The following is a 16,115-nucleotide window of genomic DNA, read 5'->3' on the forward strand; positions in this document are numbered from 1 at the left end:
CATTTTCCTAGCATCATGTGGTGCAGCTAACAGGGTCGCTGAGATCTGGGTTCGATCCTGACCCCAGTTGCAATTTGTGTGGAGTCTGCATGTTCCCCCTGTGACCACGTGGGTTTCCTCTGGGTGCACCTGTTTCCTCCCATATCCCAGAGAGCATGTGCATTTGTATATTAATTGACCTCCATAAATTACCCCATGTGTAAGGAGTGGATGAGAAAGTGAGATAACATAAAATTAGTGTGAATGTGGGATTGATGGCCGGCGTGGGCCGAAGGGCCTGTTACCGTGCTGTATCATTCAATTAGTTTATCATTCAAGGGAATTACAGGCCAATTCGAAACTGGATATTTATTTCTAAATATATTTGTGAATGGCTTAGCTCTAACTTTATAGTCATGTCCTGATGGTCTTGATCTACTCTCCAGAGGAATTAATTTCTCGACAATTCTCCATTGCCAAATACTTCAAATGATTCAAGTACCTTGATCAGAGCATTCTTCAATCTTCTACTATTGGGAGAAAATTGGGAGACTTATTCCAGTCACTCCTTTACTTCACTTGTATCTTACTTACTCAGATCCGATCATCATTCTGGTGATTCCACCGTGAAGAAGGAGGTCTTTTCTCAGTGAAGATATTAAATGAAAGATTACCCAGTGTTTTTCTCATCCAGTTAATGTACCTGTCATTTGTGTTAGAGATACGGCCGGCCCCTCGAAGTTTCCGTACAGGGCATGGATGCTGATTGTGTAGCGGGCCCCAGGGTCCAGGTTTCCGATGTGGTAAGACAGTGTGTTGCGGTCCATGTACTCATTCTGTGTTGCACCTTTGCCTAAGAAAGAGAAGAAACACAAGGTGTTTAGAAAGGAGTTGCATTGATTCAGCAGAGTGCCTGAAGATGAATCTCCGTCCCCTTGTTCCATGTGTGTGTGAGAGAGTCATAGGGGGTTGCTGCCCAGGAGAAGTCAAGACATGACACTTCGAATGAGCTCCTTGAGTATTGCACAGGACACAGGACTTGTGTTCCAATGGATCCACACAAGTGCACCGCAAGGAAGCTTTCTCAACCCCTTACTATATCCTCTCTATACTCACAACAGTGCGGCCAAATGCTGTCTAACTCCATTTGCTAGTTTGCAGATGACATTAATGTAGTGGGCAGGATCTTGAACAATGATGAGATGGAGTTCAGGAAGGAGATGGAGCGCTTAGCAACATGGTGTCAAGACAACAATTTTCCCATCAATGTCAGCAAGACAAAATATCTAGTCGTTGTCTTCAGGAATTGTGGTGAAGTACATGCTTCAATCAGCTTCAATGGTGGTGGAGTTTGCTGAAAGTTTCAAGTTCCTAGGCATAAATATCAATTTATCCTGGACCAACCATTTTGAAGCTATGGCCGAGAAAGCTCTTCTCAAAAGACTACGGACGTTCAGCATGTCTCCAATCACTCTTACCAACTTCGACAGATGCACCCTAGAAAACATGGGTTCACAGAGTGACAGAATCCAGGTGAGCACTTTGATTATATATTTCCTGATAATATTTCAACCAACAGAAAAAGGCCTTTCAGCCCACTGCTACCTTGCTGGATTTTATGCTCCCACACGAGTCTTCACCCATCCGTCTTTATTTAATCCCGTCAACATACTTTTGAAGAAGGGTCCAAATCTGAACCATCATCTATCCATGATCTCCAGAGACGCTGAGTTACACCTCTACATTGTATCTTTTTTTTGTAAACCAGGATATGCAGTTCCTTGTTTCTACCCTCTTCATTTCTTTCACCTTCATGTAGTCACTCAGCTACTCCGTAATTTTGGCATTATTGGCCTAGTGGTAGCAATCTTTGCTGAAGATTAAAATATTTTGTTTTCCAGAATTCCTTGCTGGGATTATTCCTTAACAGTGACTGTGGAGACACAAGAAACTGCAGATGCTGGAATATTGAGCTAAAAACAAACTGTTGGAGGTTCAGGCAGCATCTGTGAAAGGAAGAGAAGCAAAGTTTTGTGTCTGAAGAAGGGCCGTAACCCAAGGCCTCATCTAGACATTCCCTCCGCGAAGGGTCCTGACCCAAGACCTTGTCTGGACATTCCCTCCGCAGATGCTGCCTGACCCGCTGAGTTCCACCAGCGTTATGCTTTGTGTCATTAGTGACTGTTTGATATTTATGCCTGATCTGATGCTCCGATTTAACATCTGCTTGAGTATAAAATTTAAATTCCAACCAAATCCCATCCCAGCCCAGAGGCCCACAATTTTTCAATACCTAACATGAACTGAACCTGACATATATCGTTGAGTCCTGTTAGGTTTGGGGTCATGTAGCTGAGGTTTAATTCTGATCTTGGCCTATGCGTAGTTGGAAAGCGCCCTAATCAGGTTCACATCTGTGGAATTCTTTGCCACAGAAGGCTGCGGAGGCCAAGTCAATGGATATTTATCAAGGCAGAGATAGATAGATTTTTTGATTAGTGCAGGTGTCAGGGGTTATGGGGAGAAGGCAAGTGAATGGGGTTGAGAGGGAAAGTTAGTCAGCCATGATTGAATGGCGGAGTAGACTTGATGGGCCAAATGGACTAATTCTATTCCTCTCACGTGACCATATGACCTTATGACTTTCATTCTTCTCTTTTCTAGAGAAAAGAGCAACAGTCTGTTAAAACTTCTGCAACATTCCTAATCTTTAATATCCAGTTTTATTCTGGTAAGCCTTTCTTACAACCACTCCAGCGCCTTCAAGTTTTCTATGATTGATCGCCTGTTGTAGCACAATAAATCACACAGCGGCAGCACACACAGATACAGTACCAGGCTTCTGCATAAATAGTAAACAAACCCAAAGAGAATTCAGGAAAATCTACCACTCAGGGTAGTAGAGGCAAGTGGTATAAAATCTTTCAGTTTCGGCTTCCGTTTAGTTTATTATCACGTGTACCGAGGTAAGTGAAAAGCTTTTGTTGCGTGCGAACCAGCCAGCGGAAAGACAACACATGATTTCAATCGAGCCATCCACAGTGTACAGATACATGATGAGGAAATAACGTTTGGGGCAAGGTAAAGCCAGTAAAGTCCGATCAAAGCTAGTCCAAGGGTACAGCCACAGATAACCACATTGAGTCATAGTCACACAGCATGGAAACAGGACCTTTGGCCCAACTTGCCAATGCTGACCATGATGCTCCATCTATGCTCGACCCATCTGCCCACCTTTGGCCCATGTCCTTCATGTTATGAACCATGGTGTATTTCCCCACCATTCTCTTTGGAATAGAATGAATGAGTCATTGAGTTATACAGCAGGGAAACAAGCCCTTCGTCCCAACATGTACATGCCAATAAACATACCTATTTAGATGAGTCTCATTTGCCTGCATTTGTCTCATATCCCTCTAAACCTTTCTTATCCATGTAACTATCCAATTAAAAAAAAAAACTTTGTTATATACTACATGAAGGACCATGGAGCAGAAACCTATACTGATGGGGTTAGGTTAAAAGAAATGGGATGAGACTTACACAGAACATAAATAACACCTTGGACCAAATAGGTTCAAACCACCATTTCTTTGCGTTACGTTCTATGATCTTGGTTCTTGGTTCTTGGTTTCTTGGTCCTCCAAAATATTCCAAATGGAATTTAAACTGGAGGTGGATCATAATGCCCACAAAATTTGCCAGCCTTTCATTTGTTGATCAACTTTGCACCCATCTGGAATTGAGTTAAGACATCCTCGGACATATGTTCAAAGCATTCTTAAGTCAAGGAGAGAAAACCCTTGAGGTAATAATGAGCTAGGGATAAATCAAACTGGCCTTGGGTGCTATTTGTGGTGGCGTTTGCATACTCCCCATTTGACTACATGTTTCCTCCTGATGTCTGGTATCCATCCATATCCCAAATGTTTGCTGCAAGGTTTAATTAGCTGCTCTAAAATACACTTTAGCAGAGGTAAATGGCAAAAGGAGAATTAAAGGGCATGTGAGAAAGAATAAATTTACAAGGTCACTAGGAAATAGGAGCGTGAATGGGATTGTTCTACTTCAAGCCTGCATGACTTTGGCAGGCTGAATGGCTTCATTTTGTGTCATAATAAATAAGCGAGATTCTATATTCAAAGGGATTCAAAAGAAATACTTAAGGGCTTAGATAGAACAAATCCACACCGCATTTTTTTCCAGGGTAGGGGAATCAAGAACCAGAGGCAAATGAGACTTACAGTATATAAATAGGTATCTTTGTTGGCATGTACAAGTTGGGCCGAAAGGCCTGTTTCCCTGCCATATGACTCTCTGACTCATTGATTCTATTCCAAAGAGAATGGTGAAGAAATACACCATGGTTGGTAAGTTGCGTACCGCGAGAACGATCAGTGATTTAGCAAAAAGAGCAAATATTTCCAGTCACAAATAAAAATCAGAGAAAGAACTGCTAAAGGTTCAAATAGTCATAGACTGATTCAGTTCAGCCCAACTTGCCCACATCGGCCAACATGTCCCAGCTACACCAGTCCCATCCGTCCGTGTGTGATCTTTATCCCTCCAAATTTATCCTACCCATGTAAATAATACTGCACAGTTGAAAGGTTTTGAGAGAATCTTTCTCTCTATGTACCTGATGTTGGGCTCCATGTTATCTTGTACTCTGTTGCTCCAACAGTGGCACCCCAAACCACAGACACGGAGGTGGTGGTGTATGTGGTTACTCTGAAGGTTGATACGTGTCCAAGTGGAGCTGCAACACAGAGGTGGTCAGCGGTCAGTTTGACAAGTTGCCCTAAATGCTCTCTCATTGTCTGCCCCTGCCTAATAGCCACATTGTCAACCTGTATAACCAGGTGCTTTGCCCATATTCATTGACACCATAGGAAAACGTTCAAAGTTATTTGCAACAGCATAAGAACCTAAGATTTGGATGGACCGTGAGCCTGCAATAAGGTTGTGGCTTATCTCCACTTTCCTGCCTCATCCCATGATCCTGGGTTCTTCACCGACATTGAATTGCAATTTTAAAATTACATTGGAAATCATACGGCACATTGCCCCAAATGTACTAGGCTGATGTTAACCTTCCGCTCCAGCTACACCCCTCTTTCTCAGCTAAATCTGTCAGTGAGATTTCTCCATCATATGGAGAAATCTCACTTCCCATTTAGGGCATCTCAAACATTCCCATTAATGGCATCTCAAACATACAATTCCACCACTTCCTCTAGATGCAAGTTCTACATTTTCGTCACTGTTTAAGAATTTTCTTCTGCATTCCGTATTGGATTTCTTGATGACTACATTTATCTTGACAGCTTCAAGTTATGCAGGTGAATATATATTCTCTCTGGTTCTGCTCTGTTAAAATCTTTCATCATTTTAAAGACCTGCAGAAGGACACCCCTGAGCAATTGTTTCTCAAAGGAAAAGAGACTCCATCTGTTCATCCTTTCTTGAATTTTCTCTCCAGCATTCTTCGTACCATTTGTCTTTTGTAATAATACAGCCAGAAATGGGTCCTGCATTCTAAGTGTACTCTACATGCAAGTTTAATATAACTTTCCTACTTTTCAATGTTATCCCACTAGAAATAAACCCTAGTGCTTAGTTTATTTTGTTCTTTGCGGAAGGGGAAATAGAATTAATACTTCAGGGCAGATCAATCAGCTCTGTTGATCGGTCATCACTATGAAATGTTAACTTTGTTTTTATCCCTCTACAGATGCTGCTTACGTATTTCCACCATTTTCTTTTTTAACTTGGGATTCACAACATTTGGTGCAACTTAGCATTTTATCATTTCATAAATCTGCATTGCAGCCACACGGCCACCATATCCTTCCTGCTCAAACCTGTCTGATATTTGTCTACTCCCAGTTTTGTGGGATCTCAGTACACATTCCCTAAGTGGGTGGAAGTCTATACCTGCAGGTGATGAATATGGCGTTGTGTGTTTTATGTTTTACTTGAATGTTCAGTTACATAGAACATCGAACAGAGAGCAGCTCAGCACAGGAACACGCCCTTCAGCCGACAATGTCCATACCGAACATGATTCCAAGTTAAACTAATCTCCTCTGTGTCAGCATATTATCCATATCCCTTCATTATCTGCATGTGCCTATTTAAAATATTCTTAAATGCCACTGTATAAATCTGCATTGTAGCCATATCCTTCCTGCACTTACTGTATGTCTGATATTTTTCTGTTTCTAGCTTTGATGGTTCTCAGTACATATTCCTCTACCTGGTGCAGTTTCTTCATCCATGGTCATGTTTGCTGGTTCCGTTCTCATAAATGAGGTCATCCAATATAGATCATGATTCATTTTGCTTTTAATATTTTTATTATTCATTCACAGGATGTGGGAGTTGTTAGAAGGTTAACATTTATTGCTGACTTCCAACAGCCCTGGAGCTGGTGGTGGTGAGCTGTCACCTTGAACCAGCGTGGGTCTCCAGGTGATGGGACACCCATGATGGGTGAGTCACGAGCCACTTCAGGGTACAATTAGAACTCAATCAAATTGTCATCAACATGAAGTCACATACAGGTTAGACAGTGAATGACTGACTGATTTCCTTTCCTAAAATATCGACCTGATGGATCTCTACATCTTTCCTATGAGTCATGGGCAACTTTTTGATACTAACTTTTAATTCCAGGTAATTTTTCTTAACTGAATTTAAATTCTCCATTTTCCATGTTAGGTTATCTGAAATCTAGAGTCTAGATACTTTCTGGATTTCGGGATTACCAGCCCAGTAAAATAACCACAGCTCAACTGTGCCTTTGCAACTTACATCAAGACATTAGTGTGTCCAGATAATCAACAGATGCCAATGAAACTGGCTAAAGGACAGGTCATCATGAAAATGTTTTGTAGCAACATAAACACATTAGAATATGGGAAACAAGAACAGGAGTAGGTCAATCAGCCACAGGAGTCTGTTCTGTCATTCAATAAGACCACACCGATCTAGCCTTACCTTACGTACAGTTTTAGTCTCCTAATCTGAGGAAAGACATTCTAGCCGTAGAGGGAGAAGGTTCACCAGACTGATTCCTGGGATGTCAGGACTTTCATATGAAGAAAGACTGGATAGACTCGGCTTGTACTCGCTAGAATTTAGAAGGTTGGGGGGGATCTTATAGAAACTTACAAAATTCTTAAGGGGTTGGACAGGCTAGATGCAGGAAGATTGTTCCCGATGTTGGGGAAGTCCAGAACAAGGGGTCACAGTTTAAGGATAAGGGGGAAATCTTTTAGGACCGAGATGAGGAAACCATTTTTCACACAGAGAGTGGTAAATCTCTGGAATTCTCTGCCACAGAAGGTAGTTGAGGCCAGTTCATTGGCTATATTTAAGAGGGAGTTAGATGTGGCCCTTGTGGCTAAAGGGATCAGGGGGTATGGAGAGAAGGCAGGTACAGGATACAGAGTTGGATGATTAGCCATGATCATATTGAATGGCGGTGCAGGCTCGAAGGGCCAAATGGCCTACTCCTGCACCTATTTTCTATGTCTATGTCTATGTTTATACCATTACCTTTCATGTTGTACATTACCACGTATCTTCTGGAAATCCAAACACATTACATTCACTGGTTCCCTTTCATCCACCCTATTTATTAAATCCTCAATGAACTACAGCAAGTTTGTCAAACATTGATTTTCCTCTCTTAAAACCATGTGTCTCTGCTTACTCGAGTCATGATTTTTTAAATGGCCCACTATTACCTATTTAATAATAGATTCCAACATTTTTCTCATGGCTGATGTCAAGATAACTGGCCCATAGTTTTCTGCTTCCCTCTCCATCCTGGCATTACATGGTGCCATTACATTCATGATTGTTCAATCTTTTGAGATGGTTCCAGGATTCAGGGATTTCTGCTAAGTTACGGCCAACCTATTCAATATCTTAGCAGTCACTTCCTCTAAGATCCTAGGATGAGGAAATACTGGAAGCATTTTCCTCATGAATTTTTAACTCTTCTCACCTTTATTTAATAGCTCTGATCTCTAATCCTCGATCCCTCCACCAAAGGTAACAAGCAGCCTCCCAGAGACCGTGCTATCCAGACCTCTCAGCAGTTAACACAAATTCCTGGAGCAATTTCCAAAATGTCACCTATCCATGTCCTCCAGAGATGCTGTTTAAGAAGGAACTGCAGATACTGGAAAATCGAAGGTACACAAAAAAGCTGGAGAAACTCAGCGGGTGCAGCAGCATCTATGGAGCGAGTGAAATAGGCAACGTTTAACGTTGCCTATTTCCTTCGCTCCATAGATGCTGCTGCACCCACTGAGTTTCTCCAGCTTTCTTTGTGTATCCTCCAGAGATGATGCCTGACCCGCTGTGTTACTCCAGCACTGTGTGTTCTAGCCAGGATTCCAATAGCTGCAGTTCCTTGTGTCTTTCATCATTCAACATACTTATATCAAATCTCCTCTTCCTTTTTTTATCACAGTCCCAATCCCTCTAATCCATCCTTGTAACTATTCTCACGTATCATTTTTTGGGCCCTCTTCAATTAAAATGCTGCTCACATGTTTTCACCGTTGCTGTCATTCCAGGGCCAATGACGGGACCAAAGACCACATAAAGAGACAAGACGTATTCTGTGTTGGCAATCAGGTGTTTGAGTTTGTGCGATGTTATACCACTGCCCAGCACTACCTGACGGGGTCGATCTCTCCCAGTGAACTCTAGAGAGGAAGAAAACAATGTTAAAACACTCCCCTTAATGCACCACTTTACAAGGAGGAAATAACAGAAGCCTTTGCAGAAATCAGATGGATTTTAGATCATAGTTCAGCAGCTTCTCATGATGACTTCCAAACTACGAATCAGGGACACTGTAAAACATGAGCCATTCAGCCTCTGGATTCTGTACTAATATTCAATGAGATGAAGGATGATCTGTGCTCCATATCCCTTAAGACTACCAATTAACAAAAATCTGTCCATCTGCATATAAAATTAAAATCTGATCCAGCATTTGAAGCTGTTTCTTCAAAAGAGTTCCAAGCATCTACTGGCTACGCATCCTCTTCATAACTAATGGGAAGGTCCTCAATGGAACGAAAATTAAGAAGAGTTTCTCTTGAGCACGTTATTTCTCATAGTGAGCATATAGAATATTTTGGACAAAATACAAATATAGTTATGGGGTGATGTTATTGGGAATTGCATCAAAACTATCCATTTAGCAAAGTTAGTATGGGCTGGTGTTAAAATTCTGCATATGTCTCATGGTCATTCTTTTTATCTAATCTCAGGCTTTCAGTAAATGTTTTTCTCTCTTTTCTCTCATGCCGTGGCTTTGTTTCATTTTAAAAGCATCCAGGCTTGTTCCATAACTTAACCTGTCCCTAGGTCTGTGGTAAATGTATTATCTTGTTTCTCAGTTTGGATTCCACAATTGGGAAACATTCTCTTCTCATCACCTGATCGAACCCATTAATAGTTTTAAAGACCTTCAACAAGTTAGATGGTCGTATTGTTCAGACTGGTGGAAAATACTTCACCATTCAAAAGAGCTTTAGAGAGTTAGAGAGTTAGATAGAGCTCTTAGGGCTAGCGGAATCAAGGGATATGGGGAGAAGGCAGGAACGGGGTACTGATTGTGGATGATCAGCCATGATCACATTGAATGGCGGTGCTGGCTCAAAGGGCCAAATGGCCTACTCCTGTACCTGTTGTCTATGCATCTATGTATGTATGACTGTGATCAGATGTGTGATCAAGCATGGCTTTCATCCAATAGTGTATAACGTCAGAAAGAGAACTGTTGTGGAAAGTGAGTTCCATCTCTAATAAAACTTAAGACAGACCAAAAAGAACATGCTGGGCTCAAATAACACTCTTAATCATTTGACTGACACTCCTCATCCTAATTCGCAGCTGCATCTGCAGTACCTGGTGTGGGACCCCACGCCAATCTATACCCTGTGGAGCCTGGGACAGAATTCCAAGTGATGACGGCACTGCTTGTGGTGATGGACGAAGCTCGTAGGGTCTGGACGGAACCTGTTGCCACTGAAAAATACAGAAAATAGTGAGTTGAGACATTGTAAATGGACCAGGCCGTTCTTGACGCAACTCAACACTTGTTCAGTTCAGTTTAGTTTATTGTCACATGTACCGAGGTACAGTGAGAAGCTTTTTGTTGCGTGCTAACCAGTCGGCAGAAAGACAATACGTGATTACAATTGAGCCATTTACAGTGTATAGATACATGATAAGGGAATTAACGTTTAGTGTAAGGTTAAGCCAGCAAAGTCCGATCAAGGATAGCCCAAGGGTCATCAAAGAGGTAGATAGTAGTTCAGCACTGCTCTCTGGTTGTGGTTGGATGATTCAGTTGCCTGAAAACAGCTGGGAAGAAACTGTCCCTCAATCTGGAGGTGTGCGGTTCCACACTTCTGTACCTTTTGCCAGATGGGAGAGGGGATAAGAGGGAGTGGCCAGGGTCCAACTAATCTTTGATTATGCTGCTGGCCTTGCTCAGGGAGTGTGAGGTGTAAATGCTTTTGCCCTCCCCACGTATCATTGTGCCACACTGAACAACCATGGTCCTGCTGATCTGGCTGAACTGGCAAACCTGCTACTGTGATGCAGAGTGGTCCCTGGGTGGTGACTGGGCCTCAGGAAGAAGATACAGAGGGCATGTCCTTGATGACCAAAAGGCTTTTCCAACCATTCTTAAGTCTCTCACAATCAGGGAAAATTAAACACAGAAATTGCGTTTGATTTCGTTTTTACAGCGCGGACATTGGCCCTATGGCCCACCGAGTGAGTCCGCACCGACCAGCGATCCCCACACATTAACACTACCCTGCACACACTGGAGACAATATTACATTTATACCAAGCCAATTAACCTACAAACCTGTACGTCTTTTTCAGTGTGGGAGGAAACCGAAGCACCTGGAGAAAACCCACGCAGGTCACTGGAAGCATATACAAACACCATACAGACAAGCACCTGCAGTCTGGATTGAACCCGGGTCTCTGGCGCTGTAAGACAGTGGCTCTCCTGCAACGCCACCATGCCATCCATAATTTAAGTAAGAAATTGATTTAAATAATTTCAAAAGAATTCAAAAATATATTTTAAGATGTTAAAATGTATTAAATCGATGGATCTTAACTAACCAAATGCCTTGATACTAATTGAGAGTAAAGAAATAAATATTTTCATCCACAATGGTATGTCCAACTCCAATGGTGAAGCTCTGCCCCTAACCTTGTCCCAAGACCAGCAAGGGATGAGAAAGCCAAATGTGCAAACACGGCCTCCAACATTGTCTTTATTTCTACTTTGGGGTGAAAGCCAAGATCATGTTGACACACTAGATGGTTTTTACTGCGTATTAGTTGGTTCTCCCTGGAACTATCAGCTAAAGAGGTAAACAATCCAGGAAACTAATTTGGTCTTTAGTTATCCATATGGAAACCCAGCAAGATTTACAGTGACACAACATGTATTTATTCCAAGTGTTCAAGAAGGAACTGCAGATGCTGGAAGATCAAAGGTACACAAAAATGTTGGAGAAACTCAGCGGGTGCAGCAGCATCTATGGAGCGAAGGAAATAGGCGACGTTTCGGGCCGAAGTCTGTCAGACTGAAGAAGGGTTTCGGCCCGAAACGTCGCCTATTTCCTTCGCTCCATAGATGCTGCTGCACCCGCTGAGTTTCTCCAGCATTTTTGTGTACCTTTTATGTATTTATTCCATCTGAATACGGGTACCAACCTGAAACATCACCGGTCCTTTTTCTCCAGAGGTGCTGCCTGCCTGACCCACTGAGTTACTCCAGCACTATGTGTCTATCTTTGGTATAAACCAGCATCTGCAGCTCCTTTCTGCACATGCATTTAGTAAGTATATATTACATAGAAACTCACTCTCAGGTGCTTTGGACTGGCACAACCTGGTACTAAACCCATCAAAGACAAAATAACTTGTCGTTGACTTCAGGAGGAAGAGGAGAGAGGAACCTGCTCCCTTATACATCAAAGGAGACATGGTGGAGAGAGTCACTGGCTTTAAGTTCCTGGGAATAAACATCTCCCAGGACCTCAAATGGCAAATGAACACCGTCACTCTCTTGAAGAAGTCTCATCAGCGGCTGTATTTCCTGAGGTCTCTACGGAGAGCTAACGTCTCACAGCCGCTGCTGCTGTCCTTCTATCGATGTGCCGTGGAAAGTATCCTCACCTACGGAATCCTGGTGTGGTTTGCTAGCTGTACTGTGGCTGAGAGGAGGGCGCTGCAGGGAATTATAAAAACTGCGCAGCGCATTACAAACGCTAACCTGCCCTCCTTGGATGACATATACAAGGCCCGATGCTTGCGCAGGGCCATAAATATCAAGAAGGACACATCCCACCCTGCCAACCACCTTTTTACTCTGAAGTAACTTCGAGGAATACCGCTAAATTCTTTTAAACTTTTTTAAAAATGTATCTATTATTTTACTATTAACTGTACATATGTGTATTGTTTGTTGTGTTGTATTCCTTTTAACGGAGGAGAAGCAAATGGAATTTCGTTGCTCAGTTTTGCGCAATGACAATAAACATATTCTATTCTATTCTATTCTATAATTCAGGAGACCCAGTGAGAAGGATCCTGTGAGGGACGACCAAAAGGTTGGTCAAAGAATGTATAACAGTCAATAATGGGGTATGGGGAAAGATCATGGTGACGGATGTTTTAAAAACTATTTGGAGGAATATGTCTTGGAGGAGTATATGTACCCAGTGTGGAACATCACAATGGCTGTGGTGGCAGACTGAGGAAAGGAATGGTGCCGGTGAGCGGGCTGAGGTGGATGCATGTGGGCAGGTGTAAGTGGGAGTGATGTTTAAATGGAGTATCTACCAGTGGCCAGAATTTGAGAAGTGCTGATATCGCTGAGGACTATACAGCTGGGGAAGGGTATTGACGTAGGGATGTAGTGAGATGAGGAAGTGGGTTGTAAAATGGAGGAAAAGGATGATAAATCTTAAACCGTGGAATCGCCAAAATGGGAGGCTAAATATAGAGTCGTAGAATCATATCGCATGGGATCACCCGTCCACAGGCCGAACTGTCCCCAATCTAACTTAGTCCCATTTTCTCATATTTGGCCCATATCCCTCTAAACCTTTCATATCCATCTCCCTGTCCAAGTGCCTGTCAAATGTATTATTATACCTGCCTCAACTACTTCCTCAGGCAACCTGTTCCTTATACCTACCACCTTCAGTGCGAAAACATTGCCATTCAGATTCCTATTAAATCTTTTGATTTCTCACCTTAAACCTACAGTATGTCCTCTTGTTCCTGATTCACCTACTCTGAGTAAAAATACTATCCATTCACCTAATCTATTCCCCTCATGATTTTGTACACTTCTCCCCTCAGCATCCTGCGCTACAAAGAACAAAGCCTGCCTAACCTCTTCCTGTGGCTCAGCCCCCCCCCCCCCCCCCCCGTAGATCAGAAAGGACAGAGTGCTGATGTCCAAGAGTGGACAGTGTACAGATGGCCGGTGTCAAATGATAAAACGTACATGTCGTCGCCTTCCCAGTGGTAACTGGTCCTTCGACATCACTAAAGATGGGGTTGACGGTCACAGTATACTCAGTACCAGCTTGCAAACCACGAATCATGTAGAACTGGTAAACATTGCCCAAATTTACATTCTGCACGTCTCCATCTGTCGAAAAATAAAATACAAATGCAGCAATCATCTGAGTATTTTGCAAGTCTTTACATTTTTCAAAGCTATGCACAGAATCTGTTTCTACTTTCACTGTGCTACCATACATTATTGTCAACACAAAATGTTCCCCCAGGACAATCCATTGGCTCTATTAACAAAAAAACATGTGAATCAAGTTATTTTCCTTTCCCCTCACATTCCAAAGGCAAGAGGAAAATAATTGTAGAATAGTGGATGTACTTTTTTTCATTGTAGCTATTGTCCCATTATGATGTTTAGTTTAGTTTAATATATTATTGTCACGTGTAACGTGCTATCCAGTTAAATTTTTTTTTTACATGAATCCAATCAAGCCGTCTGCTGTGCACAGATGAAGGGTAAAGGGAACAACATTTAGTGCAAGATAAAGTCTGACAGTCGGATTAAAGATAGTTCCAAGGTCTCCAATGAGGTACAGTAGCAAGGGCCGGGAGGCGAGGGGGCTAGATCATCTCTGACCCCTCTCACCCTGGCCACAAACTCTTTGAACTACTTCCCTCTGGAAGGCGACTCCGGACTGTCAAAACTATCACAGCCTGACATAAAAACAGTTTTTATCCACGAGTAGTTGCTCTACTCAACAGCCAAAAATCTGTAGCCTCCCTTTGATCTGGTATTTTGTTGATTCACATGCTTGATCAATGGTATTTTATCATTAATGTTTTATTATTATTAATGTTTAGTGTTTTCTAAGTCATTCGTAACTGTCACTGTATGTCATGTTGTTACTTGTGGGCGGAGCACCACGGCAAATTCCTTGTATGTGAATACTTGGCCAATAAACTTACTTACTTCCTTACTTAGATAAGAGGTCAGGCCTGCACTCTAGCTGATGAGAGGGTTTAGTCTTGCTAAAATAACATGCACAATTTGGGTTATAATGGTTTTAGACAAGGTTTAATTTATTGACCAAATTACACAGTTGAATTTTTAAATCATTATGCTTCAGTATTAAATATTATATGAAATATCAAGCAATAATACATGCCAACTACTCTGTGGAGTCCCGTTGAAGGGATCTGACCCGTGGGGAGTTCTTTCTGACCGACAGACTTAAAACCATATTGAGAATTCTATATTTTGGTGGGGTTAGGCAGATGGCTTTGTTCTACAATGTACAGGTGCACAACCTTTTATCCGAAAGCCTTGGGACCAGACACTTTTCGTAATTCAGAATTTGTCGGTCTTCGGAATGGAATTTTTTTAGCGTAGATTTTAATGGCTGGCTCAGTGGTAGAGTGCTCGGCTCATATCCGCAAGGTCGCGAGTTTGCACCTTGATCCCGGCAGTTACTCAAAGAGTTTGAGTCTTCAATGTAGTTTTTTCTTGCAGAATAAATGTTTGTATGAAATGCAGTGTAGGAGAGGTGTACTGACTGTGTGGGCAGAACTTTGGAAGTGATTGCCCACCAGTCTAAAAAGCCGCTGTGTCTCCCTGTCCCTGGGATAGCAGGGGGCGATCAAACAGCACAATACCCCCCTCCCCCTCCAACTCCAGAGGAATCCGCTCCCCGATGGGCCGCTACGACGACAAGTGGCAGTTTGCCCACAGCCCGAGCTGCGCCCCCTCATCCGTCACCCCAAGAACAAGACGTACCTTGCACACCATCAGCTTCTGCCCCTACGTGTTCCTCTGGAGTTGGAGCGGGGCTGGGCTGGAGTTGCTGCTGGCTGTGGGTCTCTGGGATCTCCGTGCTTGCAGTGGGCCTGGGGGTCGGTGTCCCGTTGGTCCTGACGTCTCCGGCCACCCCCCTGGACTGGAGCTGAGACTGGGAACTGTACCGCCCTTGCCCCCTTCCTCTGCAACTGCAAACAACCCCACTCTCCTTCAAAGGCGGTACAGTTCCCGGAGGATGGCAGGTGGCCGGAGACGTCAGGACCAACAGGAACCCGCTCCCCGAGCCACTGGCCGGACGCCTCTTCCTTGGCTTTAGATCCAGCCCGCTGCTCAGGCGCTAGCGGGTTGGGCTCGGCACGGTGTCGGGATAGCGGCGCGCCAGGTAAGCGGACCAAGCGGTACCCCCCCCCCCCCCCAGATGGACGCTCCTCCGTGGAGTCGAGCGGGGGACAGGTTTGTTGTAGAGCCTTTCTTCTCTGCCGGACAGCAGAAAGCTCCCTGTGAAAGAAAAAGCCTCTACGACGCCCCGAGCTGCGCCCCGTCATCCGCAACCCAGGTTCCTCTGTAGTTGGAGCGGGGCTGGGCTGGGCTGCTGTTGGTTGTGGGTCTCTGGGATCTCCGTGCTTGCAGTGGGCCTGGGGGTCGGTGTCCCGATGAGGGGGCGCAGCTCGGGGAACGGCTTCTGGTGGTCCTGACGTCTCCGGCCAGTTTGCAGTTTTCCTCTGGAGTTGGAACGGGGCTGGGC

The 16,115-nt window shown here is 43.5% G+C and overlaps 1 protein-coding gene across 2 annotated transcripts in view; it reads right to left on the reverse strand.

The window, feature by feature from the left end:
* LOC116985343 (collagen alpha-1(VII) chain-like) overlaps positions 1-16,115 on the reverse strand; it is a 278,255-nt gene that overhangs the window by 200,789 nt on the left and 61,351 nt on the right. For both annotated transcript variants that reach the window (XM_033040083.1, XM_033040084.1), the window contains exons 12-16: positions 13,562-13,708; positions 9,919-10,038; positions 8,547-8,705; positions 4,619-4,738; positions 683-832 (exon numbers count right to left, since the gene is read on the reverse strand). In XM_033040083.1, the coding sequence (XP_032895974.1) occupies positions 683-832; positions 4,619-4,738; positions 8,547-8,705; positions 9,919-10,038; positions 13,562-13,708 (696 nt within the window). The remainder of the gene's footprint in view (positions 1-682; positions 833-4,618; positions 4,739-8,546; positions 8,706-9,918; positions 10,039-13,561; positions 13,709-16,115) is intronic.

The sequence above is a fragment of the Amblyraja radiata genome, chromosome 21 (assembly GCF_010909765.2).
Source record: "Amblyraja radiata isolate CabotCenter1 chromosome 21, sAmbRad1.1.pri, whole genome shotgun sequence".
NCBI lineage: Eukaryota > Metazoa > Chordata > Chondrichthyes > Rajiformes > Rajidae > Amblyraja > Amblyraja radiata.